At 48.2% G+C, this 19,713-nt stretch overlaps 1 protein-coding gene across 1 annotated transcript; it reads right to left on the bottom strand.

Moving 5' to 3' along the window:
- Nucleotides 1–1,182: 1,182 nt before the first annotated feature.
- Nucleotides 1,183–19,618, bottom strand: HDAC3 (histone deacetylase 3). Its single transcript, XM_075541737.1, has 15 exons — nucleotides 19,478–19,618; nucleotides 19,288–19,370; nucleotides 18,140–18,282; nucleotides 12,114–12,195; nucleotides 11,959–12,015; nucleotides 11,785–11,840; nucleotides 11,349–11,482; nucleotides 10,859–10,939; nucleotides 10,460–10,533; nucleotides 10,250–10,314; nucleotides 8,768–8,857; nucleotides 8,588–8,646; nucleotides 8,275–8,354; nucleotides 7,797–7,954; nucleotides 1,183–1,824 (listed from the first exon to the last, which is right to left on the bottom strand). Exons 1-15 carry the CDS (start codon nucleotides 19,530–19,532, stop codon nucleotides 1,755–1,757), a joined length of 1,287 nt encoding a protein of 428 aa, XP_075397852.1. The 5' UTR covers nucleotides 19,533–19,618; the 3' UTR covers nucleotides 1,183–1,754.
- Between the last annotated feature and the right edge of the window lie 95 nt (nucleotides 19,619–19,713).

A 19,713-nucleotide genomic window follows, 5' to 3' on the forward strand; every position in this document is an offset into this window, starting at 1 on the left:
CAGTTATTGCAAACACTGACCGACTCAGTCATAATAGTTAACATATCCCAGATACTGTACAAAACATTTTCTCTCCTGGAATCAATGTGGCCACAATTACGGTGCCGATTTTGCAACATTCCCTTCTACAGGCAGGAGATCCGGGCTTTGACAGAAACCAAACATGAGTGAAACATGAGCTGTTCTTCTAGCATGACTTTCAGCAGTTCTCAGCTGTATCTGTCCCTTGTCTGAGAAGTGCCTGGTGGCCAACAGACTCTTGCAGCATGAGCGTCATCATTCTGACCGCACCTGGCCAAAGACAGCAAGTGCAAGTTCCTGGAGAGCAGGAGCCTGATGGCTTAGTGGCTGAGTTGGGCTGCCAACCACAGAAATTAACAGCTGCTCTGTGGGAGCAAAACAAGGTTTTCTACTCTCGGAAACCCCTAGGGGCAGTTCTACCCTGCCCTACAGGGTCTCCGCATGTTGGAATGGTCCACTTATGGCACAGTTCCTGGAGGGCAGTGTCCTACTTCTTGTTGTACCCAGTGTATAGTCCAGGCCCTGAAGTATGGTATGGCAGGGTCTCTGCTGAGCTGGCTGGATCCTGAATCTGGCCTTCAACTCTGGTGATCTTCGAATAGCTGGGTGGAAGGTTCTATCTACCTGGTACAGTCCCCAACTCAACATCTCCATGTCCAAACGTATCTAGATCCTCTATAACATTTATCAGCTTGTGAATGTCTAAACTTTCCCTTAGTGGACTGTATACTTCCCTGAGGAAGGACCCATGTTTGTGGCTACTCTAGTACCTAGGATTCTTCACACAGATCAATAAGATAATGAGTAATTACTTATCAAGCACTGTGGTAAGCATGTGACGTATTTCATCTCAACATTATCTCCGTGAACTAGTATTGCTTATTCCAAACACCCAGGTTCAAAACCTGGGACTCACCTACTCCTCTTGAACTAATCTGCACAGGTTTGCTACTGCTTAGCCAGAATATCCTACTAACTCCCTATATGAGTACTATAATCCAGGTTACACATGTTCAGCGCCTACACAGGGCCCAAGGTTGAGCAAGTGCAGTGCTGAATGTCAACTGTGATTTTTATTACATCTATCATCCCTCCCACTTCCCCTCCCTTCATACATGGACAGCTGGCAAAAGTTGAGAGTATTCCCAGAAAGGCAAAAGGTACAAAAAATACCAACTTGATTTATTGGATAAAAACCATGTTTAAGGGACAAAAAGCCAAAAATGTTAGAACATGACGTTTCTGTATTCTCCCCCGACTCAAAACTTCCCTCTGGTGCTAGGAGGCCAAGTCTTCCAGAAATTTCTCTCCTCACCTGTCTTAGAAACAAGGTCTGCAGCAGCAGCACCTGGGAAAGGAGGAACCCAGAGGCACCCTCAGTTCTCCACCCCATTCCGTCCTAAACGTCTCATCTCTTGTTGGAGGGAAGTAGGGGAGGAGTAAGGGGGTCAGAAGGGCTGAGGCCTGACCATTAGGGTCCAATGTCCCAAGTGACCCAGGGCCGCTATCCTTGCCTCCCTTCCTCCCCTAATAGGTGCCACTGGTAGGCCTTGGGAGGGACAGGGAAAGGAACAGTTGATTCTAGAAACAGATGTGGACGCCAAAGAACTTCCCCAGAGTTGATGACAAGCCCTGGGGGTGGCCCAGCCAGGGCTGGGGACTTGCCACCTTCTCTCTCGGCCCAACCAAGCGGTGAAAAGGAATTCCTTAGGACAGCTCATTCCCAGCTGCTCTTAAATTTCCACGTCGCTTTCCTTGTCGTTGTCATGGTCTCCATCGTAGAACTCATTGGGTGCCTCTGGCCTGTAAGCAGAGGTGGAGAGAGAGGTCAGCGTCTCAATCTCTAATGCCCAGCCTCCTCCCACAGGAGTGCTCTCTTGGGAGCCGCGTCTCAACGGGCACCACCTGTCAGCCAGGGGGCCACCCCTCGCCTGCTCCTAGCAGAGACGCAGTGCTACCCACAGCTCTACGCATTCTCATGAACACTTGTTAAGAGACTGCATGAGGCCAAACACCATCACGGGCCTTCGCGATGGAGTAGAAAACAAGCCAGACTAGGTTTCTGCCTCCCTGAAAAATCTTACCTAACGGATGAGAATGAGAGTTCTTAAGAAAGAAAATCGATCATTTCCGATTCTGGGAAGGGCTGTGAATAAAACAAAGCCACAGGGCTGTGACGAAGAATGCCAGGAGGACCAGGATGAAGGCTGAGCGGGTTGTCGGGAAGTTTTGCTAAAAGGAAAGAACCTGCAGTCTGAGAAGGACAGACCAGGGCCCGAGAGCACAGCACTTGGCAGTGACCTGCAAGGAACGAGTTCAATGCCACAAACTTAGAAAGGTAACGTAGCAGCAAATACAAAAACAGTTTAAGGAGCACAGCCTTTGCCCTAGTAACAACAATTCTAGGCTCCGACCCCACGGAAATGCCCATGCAGCAGGAAAGGCTGCCTGTGAAGGTTCGTGGTCACATCCTTTGTTAATAGTGGGGAGAGGGGGAGAGGGTGGGTGGGAGGAAAATAATCAAGATGTCTGTTGATGGTAACTGATGAGATTACACTGTCTCTACACAATGGCCTATCACAGCAATAAAATACTCAAGATCCACATTTCTGTGATTCATCCCCTTCACTGGGGGGGGGGGGGGGCTATATATCCAACCTTGTGATGGGTTAACAGAAATGTGAGTGAAGGGAGACCATGGAGAGTGTACAATATGAAATCATAATAACAATATAAAATTGATCAAGGATTCATGAGGGTGGGAAGGTGGGGGAGGGAGGGGAAAAAGAGGAGCATATACCAAGGGTTCAAGTAGAAAGTGTTTTGGAAATGATGATGGCAACATCTGTATAAATATGCTTGATACAGGCAGACATCTGTGCTCCAAAGTTCATTGCAGCACAGTCCACAATTGCAGGGAGATGGAAACAACCCAAATTTCCATCAACTGACGAGTGGATTCAAAAGCTGTGGTACATTCATGTAATGGAGTACTATGCATCACTAAAAAGCAGTGATGAACGTATGAAGCACATCGCTGCATGGGAAGAACTGGAGGAAATCATGCTAAGCGAAGTAAGCCAAGCACAAAAGGGCAATTACAACATGAGTCAGCTGAGGTAAGCTTTAAAAAATAAAATGCAAAAGGGGCATAGGGAAAAAGCTATTGCATACAAACATTCCTGGAGTGAGGACCAGGTAGTATGGCAGGGACCAGACCAAATCCAGGAATACACACGGTAGTCAACTAAAATGGAGGTGGAGAAAGGGGAAAAAAAAATAATAAAAAAGAAATGGGTAGCGAGGGCACAGGGCACTAACCTACTCAAGGGGAGGGTATCGTTTATATCTCCAGAGGGAAAGAAGGACCAGACTTCACCCAGTGCTCCAAGATGTGAATGCAACATGGAATAGGGAACCAGCTCCGGGAGAGGGACATGTCTGATCAGAGCACACGGGAGCAGATGAAGGGGGAGGAGGAGAGACTGGAGCACATCCTGGCCCACCATGTGCCCGCTCAGAGCAGCAGTTCACAGAGAGGACCACATGGCCGGCCCCATTATGAGACATAACACCCTCACTGACTCACAGCCCTATAGGGGACAACACTGGAGACACAGTGTGGGAATTGTGCCCAATCTGATCCCACCACACCGAGGCAAAACACTACGGGGGTACAACAAAACAGCAAGGGAATGGAGCGGCGAGGTCCCCAGGGAATGCCTGGACTTTGGGGTCAGGGCTTGGTGTCGTAACAGACTGGACTGGAAAACACTCCTAAAGGCCAACAAACAGTCCTTGAACTACCTACAAGTTTTTCTTGCTTGCCGTGTTTTGTGTTTTGTCATTGGTTTGTTGTTGTTGTTTTGTTGTATATTGCTGCTTGTTTCAGCTTTATCTTGTTTTTGTGCATGTTATTATCTCTGCAGGTCTGTCTAAATAAGATAGGCTGGATGAACAACCTAGAGGAGAAAACGGGACAGACAGTTCCGGGGGAACATGGGAGAGGGGGAAGTGGGGGAAAAGGAAGTGGGTGTTAACAAACCCAGGAACAAGAGAACAACAAGTGATCCAAATCGGTGGTGAGGAGGGTGTAGGAGGCCTGGTAGGGTGTGATCAAGGGTAATGTAACCAAGAGGAATGACTGAAACCCAAATGAAGACTGAGCATGACAGTGGGACAAGAGAAAAGTCAAAGGAAATAGAGGAGAGAGCTAGGAGGCAAAGGACATTTATAGAGGTCTAAATAAAGGCAAGTAGATATATAAATATATTTATATATGAGGAAGGGGAAATAGATCTATGTGCATATATTTATAGGTTTAGTAGTAAGGTAGCAGAAGGACATTGGGCCTCCATGCAAGCACTCCCTCAATGCAATAATACTTTCTTCTATTAAATTGACATTCTATGATGCTCAGCTTCCTGACACAATCGCTGAAGACAAAGCGGGTGAATAAACAAATGTGGTGAAGAAAGCTGATGGTGCCTGCTATCAAAAGATATAGCGTCTGGGGTCTTAAAGGCTTGAAGGTAAACAAGCGGCCATCTAGTTCAGAAGCAACACACATGGAAGAAGCACACCAGCCTGCATGATCACGAGGTTCCGAAGGGATCAGTTTTCATGCATCAAAGAACAAAAACTCATATAGTTATGTGTTAATCTCCCTGATATGATCTCTGAAGACAAATGGATGCTTAAGCAAATGTGGCGAAGAAAGCTGATGGTGCCCGGCTATCAAAAGATATAGCGTCTGGGGTCTTAAAGGCTTGAAGGTAAACAAGCAGCCAGCTAGCTCAGGAGCAACAAAGCCCACATGGAAGAAGCACATCAGCCTGTGTGACCGCTAGGTGTTGAAGGGATCAGGTATCAGGTATCATCAGAACAAAAAATCATATCATTGTGAATGGGGGTGGGGAGTGTGGGGTGGAGACCCAAAGCCCATTTGTAGGCCACTGGACATCCCCTTACAGAAGAGTCTCGGGAAGGAGACAAGCCAGTCAGGGAGTGAATGTAGCAACCATGAAACATACAACTTTCCTCTAGTTCTTAAAGGCTACCCCCCTCACCCCACCCTGCTACTATCATGATCTCAATTCTACCTTACAAATCTGGCTAGACCAGAGGATGTACACTGGTACAGATAGGAACTGGAAACACAGGGAACCCAGGGCAGATGATCCCTTCAGGCCCAGTGGTGTGAGTGGCGATACTGAGAGGGTGGAGGGAGAGTGGGATGGAAAGGGGGAACCGATTACAAAGATCTACATATAACCTCCTCACTGGGGGACAGACAACAGAAAAGTGGGTGAAGGGAGACCTCGGACAGTGTAAGATATTACAAAATAATAATTTATAAATCATCAAGGGTTCATGAGGGAGGGGGGAGTGGAGAGGGAAGGGAAAAAATGAGGAGCTGATGCCAGGGGCTTAGATGGAGAGCAAATGTCTTGAGAATGATGAGGAGAATAAATGTACAAATGTGCTTTACACAATTGATGTGTGTATGGATGGTGATAAGAGTTGTATGAGCCCCCAAAAAATGATTTTAAAACATGCTTGATACAATTGATGTGTGGAATGTTTTAAGAGCTGCAAGAGCCCCTGTTATTATTTTTAAAAAACCAAAAAAACTGATAAACAATCTGGAAGAGAAAACAATGGTACCAAAAGTTCTGGGTGAGACATGGGACAGGGGGAGGTGGGGGGAAAGGAAGTGGGTGTTAATCCCAGGGAACCACAAGTGATCCAAAATCGATGACGAGGAGGGTATAGGAGGCCTGGTATGGCTTGATCAAGGGTAATGTAACCAAGAGGAATTACTGAAACCCAAATGAAAACTGAACATGATAGTAGGACAAGAGGAAAGTAAAACAAAATAGAGGAAAGAGCTAGGAAGCCAGGGGCATTTATACAGATCTAAATATGGGATGTACATATGTAAATATATTTATATATGATGATGGGGAAATAGCTCTATGTGCATCCATTTATACGTCTAGTATTAAGGTAGCCAATGGACATTGGGCCTCCACTCAAGCACTCCCTCAATGCAAGAAACACTTTGTTCTATTAAACTGGCATTCCATGATGATCACCTTCTCGACACAATTGCTGATGACAAAGTGGGTGCATAAGCAAATGTGGTGAAGAAAGCTAATGGTGCCTGGCTATCAAGATATGGCATCTGGGGTCTTAAAAGCTTGAAAATAAACAAGCAGTCATCTAGCTCAGAAGCAACAAAACCAACATGGAAGAAGCACACCAGCCTGAGTGATCACAAGGTGTAGATAGGATCAGGTATCAGGCATCAAAGAACAAAAATTCCTATCATTGTGAATGAGGGGGAGTGCAGAGTGAAGACCCAAAGTCTATCTGTAGGCAACTAGACATCCCCTTACAGAAGGGTTTCAGGGAGACGAACCAGGATGCAGTGTAGCAACGATGAAACATACAACTTTCCTCAAGTTCACTAATGCTTCTTCCCCGCCACTATGATGATCCCAATTCTACCTTAAGAAATCTGGCTAGACCAGAGCATGTACATTGGTACAGATCAGACCTAGAAACACAGGGAATATGGGCAGATAAACCCCTCAGGACCAATACTGAGAATAGTGTACCAGCAGAGTAAAGGAAAGGTGGGGGAGAAAAGAGGAACTGAGAACAAGGATCTACATATAACTCCCTCTCTGGGGGACGGACAACAGAAAAGTGGTGAAAGGAGACATTTGACAGTGGAAGACATGAAAAATAACAGTAATTTATAAATTATCAAGGGTTCGTGAGGGAGGGAGGGTGGGGAAAAAAATCAGGAGCTGATACCAAGGGCTCACATAGAAAGAAAATGTTTTGAGAATGATGATGGCAACAAACGTACAAATGTGTTTGACACAATGGATGGATGGATGGATTGTGATAAGAACTGTATGAGCCCCCAGTAAAATATTTTAAGAAAACAAAGCAAAAAACTAAAGATCCACATATGTGCTTAGAAAGATACATTGTTTTGGTTAAGAAGAAAAAAGGCAACTTTAAGTTGTACAGCAACTGCATAGAATGATCCTACTTGTATTTTAAAAAACGCAAACAACACACTGAGAGTGAGCGTATGCATATGTTTGTGTGTGCAGTTAGAGTAACACACTTAAGAGTAGTCCACTTGCTGCCTAGACCAACATGTCTGTCTGAAAAGAAATACAAATTGGGGGAGCGGGGAGGGAGGGGGAAAAAAAAGAGGACCTGATGCAAAGGGCTTAAGTGGAGAGCAAATGCTTTGAGAATGATTGGGGCGGGGAATGTGTGGATGTGCTTTATACAATTGATGTATGTATATGTATGGATTGTGATAAGAGTTGTATGAGTCCCTAATAAAATGTAAAAAAAGAAAAGGGAAAAGAAAGAAAGAAAAGAAAATGATTAGGGCAAAGAATGTACAGATGTGCTTTATACAATTGATGTATGTATATGTATGGACTGTGATAAGAGTTGTATGAGCCCCTAATAAAACATTTAAAACAAAAAAAAGAAAGAAAGAAATACAAATTAAATGGTGAGCAGAGGTTATTTCTGTGGAATGGCGGTTGAAGTTTTCACAATGAACCAATGAGAGTGGGGGAGTCCAGCAGACTGAGGCAGAGGCACGCCAATACCAATGGAGGGGAGCCAGGAACAACTCACAATAAGCTGATTTACTTTTTCCTTCTCAAGCCTCCCCCCACCCCACCTTGCCATGGGATGCTGGAACCCCCTGCTGTCAGGTCCCACCCCCAGACCTGCTGTAGTTCTCCTCAGGACCCCTCTCCTCTGCATCAGCCTCATCCGTCCTGTCGTAGGTCAGGAGGTCTGAGGGCACATCGTGAATCTGGACACTAGGTGCGTGGTTCAGCATCTTCAGGTTCTCAAAGATTGTCTGGCGGATCTGGTCCAGGTACTGGTGGGGATGAGAAACAGCATGAGAAGTTCCCAGTGAATCCCAGGGCATCACTCTGCCAGACCCAGTGATCACCCCTACTGGCCTACTTTGAATCCCAGTGGCATTCTCTCTAGTTCAGACCCCAAGCTGACAACTGTCCTTCCTCCTAGCCCGGCCTGCCTCTACTTCCATCTTGGCTGCCGCCTAGCTGACAGCAGGGGTGGTGATTGTTTAGAACGCCCATCTCCTCTCAGTTTTCTCCCCCTTCTACCTCCTTAACTCCCTCTGGGTCCTCCCTCCCCCCCACCCGGTGCCCAGCTTCTCCCAGAGCTGCTGACCTGGCGTGAATTCTGATTCTCGATGCGGGTGCTGACGTCAGGATGGAGCGTGAAGTCTGGGGCGAAGTACTCAAAGTATTCTTGGGTCAGGAAGACAGGGAATGACGAAGAAGGAGTGAATTAAGGTTCAGGAATGCCTGAGCATTTTTTCTTTCCCCTTGAGACCTTCATCTTAATCCCTGCTCTGAGCCCACGGGTTTAGTTTGCAGAGCTCTGACAGGGTTAAATTTGCCCTCTCCCTTTACCGCGGGCCAGGCCGAGGTCTTGTGACAATGGGCTCACTCTTGTGGGGGCATCCTGGGGAGGTCCTTACCACTGTAGGGAAGCTCCTCGCTAATCGCCTCTTCTACCAGCAGTGATGTCTCGTAAGTCCTGAAAACAGCCAACAGGGAGGGAGGGCAGACAGGCCAGCAGGCCAGCAGGGCTGGTGGGTCAGCTCGCAGGAGCCCTTTGCTCACAAGGGATGTGGGGGAAGGAGACTGGGGGTGCTCACCAGCAACGTGCAACGTTTCGGACAGTATAGCCACCTCCACCTAGCACCAGCAGAGGGATATTGAAGCTCTTGACATATTCGACACATTCCCTGTTAAAAGGAACCAGAGGACTGGGTGGAGGGTGTTATCAAAGGCCAAAGTGCCAAAAAAAAAAAAAAAAAAAAAGCCAAAGTGCACACCTCTAGGTATGGCCTGGAAAGGACCACAAGGGAGTCTTGTAGGGAGTGAGACACGTTCTGTATCTCAACCTGGCTGGTGAAAGCCAATGAGTCATACCTAAAAGATTTCTGCCCTTCATCATGTATGCATTATCTACATAATGGTTCAAAAAGTTCGAGGAAAAATTCCATTATCTTTTCATTCTATTTCTCCACAAATATGGGCCCCAAGAAAGAAAAGGTTTAAAGTAAGTATAGCTTTGTCCTGCTCAACACCCTCTGTGGCAGGCCACACATACGTGCACCTTCACACCCACCCCCTGCTGATCAACTATTCATTAATGCAACATGGCTGCTAGCTGCCAGGTCGCTGCTTGGAACCCAGTAGTCCCTCCTTGGGAGAAAGATGAGACTGGCCATTCCTGAGAAAAGCTACAGTCTCAGAAACCCACAGGCAGTTCTACTCTATCCTATAGGGTCACGGAGGGTTGGAATCAACCCCATGGCAGTGAGGTTTCGGTTGGAAGCTCTGACAGCTCTAGCTCCTAAAATCTCGCTCAAGCCATCCCCAGAACCTCACTTGGCACAGGCACCACAGCCTGGACAACAACAATTTCCTAACTGGTCTTCCCACCAGCAGGCAGAGTGGTCACTTTAAAACACACCGTGGATCGGGTCACTTCCCATTGGCAGTGTTATTCAAACTCCTGAGCAGGGCCTATAGACCCTGCACCACCTCACCACTACTGGCTCCTTTACTCTTGACACAGGCCACCTCCTCCAGCTTGCGGTGGGCCTGCCTCTCTGGTTTGACTTCCTCTCCTCCCCAGAATTCTCCCCACCAGACACAGCTTCTTCCCTCTGCTCCTCCTTACCCCCAGGGCCTCTGTCCGGAGGCCAGCTCCTCAAGAAGGCCTTTCAATCAGGCAATCTTCAGTAGGTTCCCACTGTTACTCGGAATCTTAGCTTTCAACTTGTTTTTCGCTTCTTTATGGAGCGAAACCAATCTGTTGTATTTGCTTTTTGTTTGCCTGTTTCCTTCACTGAATTATATGCTCCAGGCCAGGAGAAAGACCTTGTCTGCTCAACTCCCTTCTCACCTTCCTTTCTGAAGCGCGGGGCACTTCCCACAATCCTCTGGAGAATGGATGGTCAGTGGGGAAACCTTAGTTAAGGTGACATTTCTGGGTCAAGAACAGTGTGTAGCTATTTTTGATTCCCAGGAAGAGGGGAGGCCCAGTTCCCAAGTGCTACTATTCCATGTATGTGTGGGCCCCCGGGTTCCTTGAAGACCTGGGGAACTGGAAGGAGGGCGAGTCTCACCCATGTCCTCGGATACTGAGGTTGAAGCAGCCCAATCGATCGCAGCCCAGAGAGTCAGCTCCACACTGCAACAAGCAAACCCAACAGTTGCAGCGAGGGAACATATTGGAGCACCATGGATGTCCCCAAGGCCCTCCCCTGGCTCCGAGACTTCCCCCATCACCCCCAAGCCCAGACAGAGCTCTCCTGCTAGAGAAATGACAGGCTTACCTGGAGTACAATGCAGGTGGGTTGGTAGAAGTCCACTACTTGGTTGATAACTGGCTGGAAAAGATGCTTGTAACCTGGGAGAGGGCCAAAGATGGGTACCTGGCACCCCAAGGGGATGGGGAGACAGGGAACAAAAGGGAAAAGGGGGTTGAGCGAGCATGTTGCCAAGGAAAGAGACCACCCCAAGAACCAAACTCTTGGTTCTAAACTTCTGGTGAGGGTCCCAACCCTCTCTGACTGGCTGATGAGTGCGTGACCCTTAAGAGACGCGCACACACAATACATTGCATACATTTTTCCAGGGCATTCATGATCCCTCGCCAGGGCCGCTCAGCCTTAAGGATACCTGGTCCAACAGTCAGTTCGGGCAGACAGGACGGACAGGCCCGCAGCACTTACTCTGGTCATCGATGCCATCCCGCAGCGGCACATTGAGGCAGTAGTAGCGGCCGCTCTCTGCCCCAACTTCATACATGTCACCTACAGGCAAGTGGGAGAGAGAAGGGCTGGGAGCTAAGTAGCGGGAGCACCCACGTCCCAGTTGCTTCAGCCCCAAATCACACTCTGAGGGGCCACTTAGGACATCACCCTATTTCCCTTGAGCCACCGAGTCTCCCACAGCTTGGTAACCAGAACTAATGAATCCCAACAAGTTTCCGTTCCCCTGGGGTGGTGGGGAGGGTGACGAGGAGGGAGGCTGTAAACCACCACCACCACAGTAACCACACAAGGCAGGGAGCGCTCAGGCTCCGAGAGAAACAAAGCAGGCAGTGTGATGGAGCAATGGGGAAGGAAAGGGTTACTTTGACTGGGCTGAGACCCGAAGGGGGAGAAAGAGGGAGCAAAACATGGCACAACGCTGAAGCCACCCAGAGGGCCATTCCCATACCTGTGCCAGGGAAGAAGTAATTTCCATATTTGTGAAAGGACACTGTCATGACCCGGTCTGTGAGGTAGAAGGCCTCCTGCACCCCGTCACCATGGTGGATGTCAATATCGATGTAGAGCACCCGAGGGTGATACCTGGGGGCAGGGGGATGCCGGGCTGAGGCAGAGAGTCCCTGAGAGAAGCCCCACTCAACACGCTTCCGCTCAAACAGGGCATCTGGGATGAGGCAGTCTGCTTGTAGCCACGTCACCGGAAACAACCCCACTCATTCCCTAAGCGCACCAGCAGGAGAGAAGAGGCAGGGAGCGCAGGTGGCCCACCGAGAGCTGCAGCAGGACAGCACCAAACCTCAGGAGGGGCTAGGGGGTGGGGAGGTCAGAGCAGAGGCTGAGCAATGGCTTCAGCCACGCCCCTTGGTTCCCCCCAGGCTACGTACTTGAGCAGTTCCAGGATCCCGATGACAATGTCATTGACATAGCAGAAGCCAGAGGCCTAGGGCAAGACAGTCAAGAGATGAAGACTGGAGCATCTCCCTGCAGCTGTCCCCCTCTGTCATCTTGACCACCTACCCTAGGGTGGCCCCGGGCTTCCCCATCACCTCCTCACTCACCTCAAACTTCTTGGCATGGTGCAGACCACCGGCCCAATTAATGGCAATATCACAGATCTGAAAGGCAAACACCCAACTGAGTCCTCCACAGTTCACACATAAGACTGGGAGGCCGAAGCCCCTGTGCCCAGGGACTTAGGGGGACCAGGGCTCACCTTGTTGTTCAGCTGGGTTGCTCCTTGCAGAGATGCGCCTGTGTAACGGGAGCAGAACTCAAAGAGCCCGGGGAACACAGGGCTGCAGGGAAGAGGAGCCAGCTGGAACCCTGCATGTCAGTCTTTACCCCCCTCCTTCCCCCAAGCTCCACTCTTCAATAGCTCTCCCTCCCCATCCCACACTCCTAAGTTATTTGCAAATTTACACAAGTATTTTAGGCCCAGGCATAGGCGAAGCCCGGTGACAATAATAAAGACTTAAGCGATACCACACACAAGCTTAGAGAATAAGAGCGTATTCTGGGGGCAAAGAAACCTGGTGGCACAGCAGTTAAGAACTTGATGAGTGATAATACCCGACGCCACTGTCAAGTACATTCCAACTTACAGTGACTCTGCAGAACAAGAGAATTGCCAAAGAGGGTTTCCAAGGCTGTACTATTAGCTACAGCACCTTTCTCCCAAGTAGCGGCTGCTGGGTTTGAACCACCAACTTTCTAGTTAGCAGCCCAGGGTTAAACTATTATGCTGCCAGGGCTCCAAGAGTATGCTGAAACCAAACCAAGACACACTAAACCCTGCCATCAAGTCGATTCACAGAGACCCTCAGTAGTGTTTCTGAGACTGTAAATTTTATGGGAACCAACAGCCTCATCTATCTCCCACAGAGCGGCTAGTGACTTTCAACCACCAACCTTGTGGTTAGCAGCCCAATGCTTCCCCAACAGGACCACCTAGACTCCCAACAGTAGGTTAGTTATTATTGTGAAATCCAAAGGTAAATGCCAGAAAAACATGAGCTAAAGTAGCTCAAAGGAGCTGCCAATGAAGAGAGGGATTTATGGGTAGAAACGATGGGTCTGGGACTGGGTTGTTTCCCCAACCCCGCCCCCCCCCGGCCCCCAATTAAAAACCCTGTGGTACAATTTGGCCTTTTATAAACAATATAAGCAAATTAAGGGGGAGGGGAGAGGAAGCCCAACTTTTGCTTAAGTCCACGAAATGCAGAGCAAGTGATGAGGCGGCAGCTGCGGAAACGGTGGAGCATCCTCAGGATCCTGCTGTGGCCCACTGGCAGCCAGCAGTCCCAGGACTTTAAGTGCATCAAGTGTAGCAGCAGCAACCACACAATGATACCACACACACACACACACACACACACACACACACACACACACACACACGAGACCTACGAAGAGAAGACGTGACTGAATGCCAACCGCGCAGTTCAGAGCCCTGAGGGCTGGTGTGGGCAAGAAAGGCTGGTGGTGTGAGGTGAGAAGACCTTGGTGAGGCTGAAGAGAGAATCGCAGGCATTCCAGGAAAGGATGCTGGCCATAGGATGGGAAAAAATGGGGACGGTGCTCAGTGCCAGCCTAAGGAGTTGGCCTTGGTCCTCCAGCCCAGGCTGATTGTGGCCAGAATCTTTGAGAGAGAGAGAGAGAGACAGAGAGAGAGAGAGATTAAGTTTGTGTTGGAGAGCTTTTGTGCTTTGGCTCTGAATGCTGCCACCACTGACCATTTGTGTGGCTCAGGGAGTTACCTAATCTCCCCAACCTCATGCAGAACATCGGGGAACGGGCTTACAACACAGGGCGGGGTTAAGGCTTGAGGAGCTGGGCCAGCACCCCTCAGCGCAGGACCTAGCAGAGGAAGCATTCCATCAGTGGAAGCTGTTGGAGGAGACTCTGCATGACCACCAACCTCATTTCTGCCAGAAATAAAGTCAAGGGGCAGAGGGAAAGAGATACAGCTTAAAAGTCTTACGAGGCATTCTGTTTAGATCCTGAGATAGACAACAACAATGGAGAGAGACCACTGGAGCAAATAATGTTAAGAAATCACAATTCACATTTCAGATGTATTACTGCGCTTCTGACTTTATAAAAGCTATCACCTGGAAATTCACAATAAAATATGGACTAAAGGAAGTGACATCTAGAACTTGCTTTAAAATAGTCTAACCCAGGGAGAGAGGCATGTGTGATCAGAGAACATGGGAGCAAATGAAGGGCGAAGAAGAGGGAGTGGAGCACATCCTGGCCCACCAAGCCTTGACGACGATATTCCTGCTCAGAGCAGCCAATCCAGAGAAGACCACATGGCCGGCCCCACTATGAGACACGACATCCCTCACTGACCCACAGACCCACAGGGGACAACACAAGAGACACAGTCTGGGAATTGCGCCCCATCTGATCCCACCACACTGAGGCAAAACACTAAGGGAGTGAAACAACAGCAAGGGGAAGAGAGCAACGAAGTCCCCAGGGAATACCGAAAACAGACTTTGGGGCCAGGGCTTGGCACCCCATCAGACTCAACTGGAAAACACTCCTAAAGGCCAACAAACAGTCCTTGAACTAACTACAAGCTTTTCTTTTTTGTTGATGCTGTGTTGTGTTTATTGGGGTTTTTTGGTCATTGGCTTTTTGTTGTTGTTGTTTTGTTGTGTATTGTTGCGTGGTTTTGCTCTGTCCTGTTTTTGTGCATGTTATTGTCTCCGCAGATCTGTCTAAATAAGATAGGCTGGATAAGCAATCTGGAGGAGAAAACAACGGGACTGACAGTTCCCAGGGGAGATGGGAGACGAGGAGGTGGAGGGACAGGAAGTGGTGGTAACAAACCCAGGGACAAGGGAACAAGTCATCCAAAATCGGTGGTGAGGAGGGTACAGGAGGCCTGGTAGGGTGTGATAAAGGGTAATCTAACTGAGAGGGATTACTGAAACCCAAATAAAGACTGAGCATGATAGTGGGACAAGAGAAAAGTCAAAGGAAATAGAGGAAAGAGCTAGGAGGCAAAGGGCACTAATAGAGGTGTACATAAAGGCATGTAGATATGTAAATATATTTATATATAAGGAAGGGGAAATAGATTTATGTGCATATATTTATAGGTTTAGTATTGAGTTAGCAGATGGACATGGGGCCTCCACTCAAGTACTCCCTCAATGCAAACATACTTTGTTCTATTAAACTGGCATACCATGATGCTCACCTTCCCAACAAGATCGCTGAAGACAAATCGGGTGCATAAGCAAATGTGAAGAAAGTTGATGGTGCCCGGCTATCAAAAGATATAGCATCTGGGGACTTAAAAGGCTTGAAGTTAAACAAGCGGCCATCTAGCTGAGAAGCAACAAAGCCCACATGGAAGCACACCAGCCTGTGTGATCACAAGGTGTCAAAAGGATGAAGTATCAGGCATCAAAAAACAAAAATTCAAATCATTGTGAATGAGGGCGAGTGCATGGTGGGGACCCAGAGCCCATCTGTAGGCAACTGAACATTCTCTTACAGAAGGGTCATGGGGAGGAGACGAGACACTCAGGATGCAGTGTAGCAAGGATGAAACATACAACTTTCCTCTAGTTCCTAAATGCTTCCTCCCCACCCACTATCATGATCCCAATTCTACTCTACAAATGTGGTTAGACCAGAGGATGTACACTGGTACAGATAGGAACTGGAAACACAGGGAATCCAGGATAGATGATCCCTTCAGGACCAGTGGTGAGAGTGGCAATACCGGGTGGAGGAAGGGTGGGGTGGAAAAGGGGAACCGATTATAAGGATCTACATATAACGTCCTCACTGGGGGAAGGACAACAGAAAAGTGGGTAAAGGGAGACATCGGACAGTGTAAGATATGACAAAACAATAATTTATAAATTATCAAGGGTTCCTAAGGCGGGGGGTAATGAGGAGGGAGGGGAGCAAATGAGGAGCTGATGCCAGGGGCTTAGATGGAGAGCAAATGTCTTGAGAATGATTAGGGTAATGAATATACAAATGTGCTTTACACAATTGATGATGTGTATGGATTGTGATAAGAGTTGTATGAGCCCCAATAAAATGATTTTTTTAATTGATAAATAAAATAAAAAACGTTAAAAAAAAAGTCTAACCTGTGAAGAAAGCTGATGGTGCCCTGCTATCAAAAGAGATAGCATCTGGGGTCTTAAAGGCTTGAAGATAAACAAGTGGCCATCTAGCTCAGAAGCAACAAAACCCACATGGAAGAAGCACACCAGCCTGTGTGATCACGAGGTGTCGATAGGATCAGGTATCAGGCATCTAAGACCCAGAGTAAACCATACCCAAGGTGAAGCGGGGTAGGGGGGAGCATGGAGTGGAGACTCAATGCCCATCTGTAGACAATTGGACATCCCCTAACATAAGGGTCACAGGGAAGAGATGAGTCAGTCAAGGTGCAGTATAGCACCAATGAAACATACAACTTTCCTCTAGTTCGTGGTGCATCCTTCACCCCACTATCATGACCTCAATATTACCTTATAAATCGGATTGGACCAGAGCATGCACACTGCTGCAGATAAGAGCCTGAAACATAGGGAACCAGGATAGATAAACCCCTCAGGGCCAACAAGGAGAACAGAGATACCAGGAGGATTGGGGGAGGGTGGAGGGAGGAAAGGAGAATTGATCACAAGGATCAATCTAGAACCCCCTCCCAGGGGGACGAATAATAGAAAAGTGAGTGAGGGGCAACAGAGGACAATGTAATATATGGAAAAAATAATATATAATTTATCAAGGCTTCGTAAGGGAGGGCGGGCAGGGGAGGGAGAGGGAAGAAATGGGGAGCTGATATCAGGGGTTTAAGTGGGAAGAGAATGCTTTGAAAATGATGGTGTCATATGTGCAAATGTGCTTGACACACTGGAGGAATGTATGGATTGTGCTAAGAGATGTAAGAGCCCCCCAATAAAAGCATTTAATAAAAAATATCTATACATTCAAAAAAAGTCTGACCTGAGGAGGTACAGGGAAAAAAAAAAAAAAAAGACCAGTCACACATTCCTAATTACTGAGGATAAGTGATGGCTAAAGGTAGTTCACTGCACTATTGTTTCAGAAATGTTTGGATGTTCCCCTAAGTGAAAACAAATAAAATTTTAAAAAAGAAAACAAAATGAGTAAGTGGTACCTGTTGGGGTGTGTGAGAATGTAAGCATTCATGTCACCTAGTACTTTCCCATAGGACCTAGTACTGCCCTGAAACTTTCCCATAGCACCTAGTACTGCCCTGAAACTCCTACAAGTGCCTAAATCCGTTGCATACCTGATCTTGCCAGATTACTCCCATTACTTTTTTAATTATTTTGGCTGCTTCTATTTACATAATAAAACAAACCCCACTCACAGCCTTTGGATTGACTTTGACTCACAGGGTTTCCAAGGAGTTCCTAGCTATAAGAGCTAAGGAAGCAGATTGCCACACCTTCCTCCCAGGGAGCAGCTGGTGGGTTTGAACCACAGACCTTTGGTTAACAGAACTTTCCGTTAGTAACCAGGGGCTTACATAGTACACCACCAGGTCTCTTTTATGTGTGACAGAGCTGCTGAAAAGGTCAGGCCACACCCATCTCTTTAGCCTCGATTCTGATCACTTTCCTCATCATATTCAGCATTTTACTTTTTTCCCCTGATCTTCAAATGAGTCATACTCTAGCTTACCACAGTCCTTTAGCACATGTCGCCCCACTGCCCACTGCATGCTCCCTTTCCATTCCATCCACCCAACCACCGCTCATGTAATTTCCTCCTACTCATTCTTCAGATTTCAGCTCAATCATTGTTACTTTCTCTAGGAAGTCTTCTCTGACCAGCCCACCCTTAAACTAGATTTTTCTCCCAACTGTACACTCAGTCTGTCAAGTAGCGCTCCCTTCACAGGGTGTGGTGCATCCACACGATGAAGTTTATTTGAAGATTAGATGACTGCCTTCCCTGCTACCCTTTAAGCTCTGTAATGATGACCCATCCCTCCATAATGATGACCGCCCCCTAGTTTTGGGGGGGTTTATTGGGGTTTTTTTTACTGTTGTTCATAATTTTATCCCTAGCAGCAGGTATGGACTATCGCAAATGACCAATAAATATTTGTTGCACAAACAAAAGAGAAGCTGATGCTTCACTGATAAGCAGGTTCCACTGCTGCTGCCACAGACCTCACCCCAGTCTGCCCCTTCTTCTGGGTGCCTCACAGGACAGGCTCACCAGTCATCGCCCACGTTGAAGGCATTCAGGCTCTTAGTGAAACCCTGCATATTGGTGGGGCTGACTCTCTGCAGGAAATCGATGTAGTCTTCAGAGTGGAAGCGGCACATGTCGTGTTGGGAGGCCTGGTACGGCTTGAAGACCTCGGGATGGAGACACAAGATGAACACAGGCAGGGTCAGCCCCATTCACGGGGCTTCGACCACTCACACTAAACCCAACTCTGAGGGTACTGTAAAGTCACACACAGCCGCCCCCACACTATGCCAATTCTTGTCACTCTAGGAGGCAAAGGTCGGTCAGAGCCTGAAGGAGAAAGGCTGATAAGCTCCCTGAAAATCACTGGATTTGACTTCTCCTTCCCACCTCTAGCCCCAATGGTGCCCTGAGCAACCTGTCCTGAGTCTATTCCTGGTTTTCTCTAATACTCATCTCCTCCCAGGATTCTTCTTCATCAAATAAAATAGGGGGAGGGGTGTCATCACAACTTTCTAATTAAAGTGCAAGGGAGGTTCATATGCCCCTTTGGAAACTGGGAAAGAACAATGGTGTTTTCCCTCCCCATAAAATGCACACAGGTATATAAATAGGCCAATGATTTCAGAGAACTCGTTGATTTATACATTAAGATCAGCCATTTCTATGACCAATTCACTGTGCCTCCTTACAAAGTGGACACACATTGATATTGTTGACCAATTCCTCTCACAATGAATAAGGGTTGGGTCTATGATAATCCCAAATACAGCCATATATTCCATGTGTGTGTGTGAAGGAAGTTCGAATAGGATGAAGTTGGTATAAATGTTATAGAATGGAAAGGGGCTCTCTCCTGTCTGCCTCCCCACACACACAGACATTACACCCTGGCCTGTTGGGTCCTCCCTCCGGAGCTCTAGCATTAAAACTCAAAAAACCAAACTCATTGCCAGCGAGTCAATTCTGACCCACAGCGACCCTAATCTGACACTGTCACTCTTTACAGGAGTAGAAAGCCGGCATTACCGAGCATGAAGGGAAGGGGGAAGTTGCTCCCGGTGCCACCCTTTCCCCTCCCTTTTCCCACCTGATGGATTAAGTCCTGCCCACCTGGCCTCAGGACACAGTTCGCCCCACCCCTAGCGCCCGGCGGAGGCTGCGTGACTCACGATCATTTTCTTATAGAGGCCGTAGTGCAAAACGAGGCTATGGGTCAGTGCTAGGCGATGGGGCTTCATGGGGTGTCCAGCCCCTGGGGGTGGGGAGAAAAGAGTTCGTCAGTTTTCACTCCTAGAGTTGCAGCCCCGGCCTCGAAACCTCTGCGTCTCAAAACCCCGCGCGCAAACCCCGATCCCTTACCGTAGTGGAAGTTGCCCACGTCTGGGTCGTAGAAATAGGCCACGGTCTTGGCCATGGTGACGGCGGGAGCAGGCCCCGCGCCTCCGCCGCCTGCCCGGCCGCCAGCCCCACCCCCTGTCGTGCGTGCTGCGTAAGCACGCAGCCCGCCTCTGCGGAACCCGGGTCCCAGGCCCCGCCTCGGCGAGGCCACGCCCAGGCCACGCCCCTGCGGGGATTCCGCCCCTCCTCTGGGTTGG

This window comes from Tenrec ecaudatus, chromosome 2, assembly GCF_050624435.1.
Source record: "Tenrec ecaudatus isolate mTenEca1 chromosome 2, mTenEca1.hap1, whole genome shotgun sequence".
NCBI lineage: Eukaryota > Metazoa > Chordata > Mammalia > Afrosoricida > Tenrecidae > Tenrec > Tenrec ecaudatus.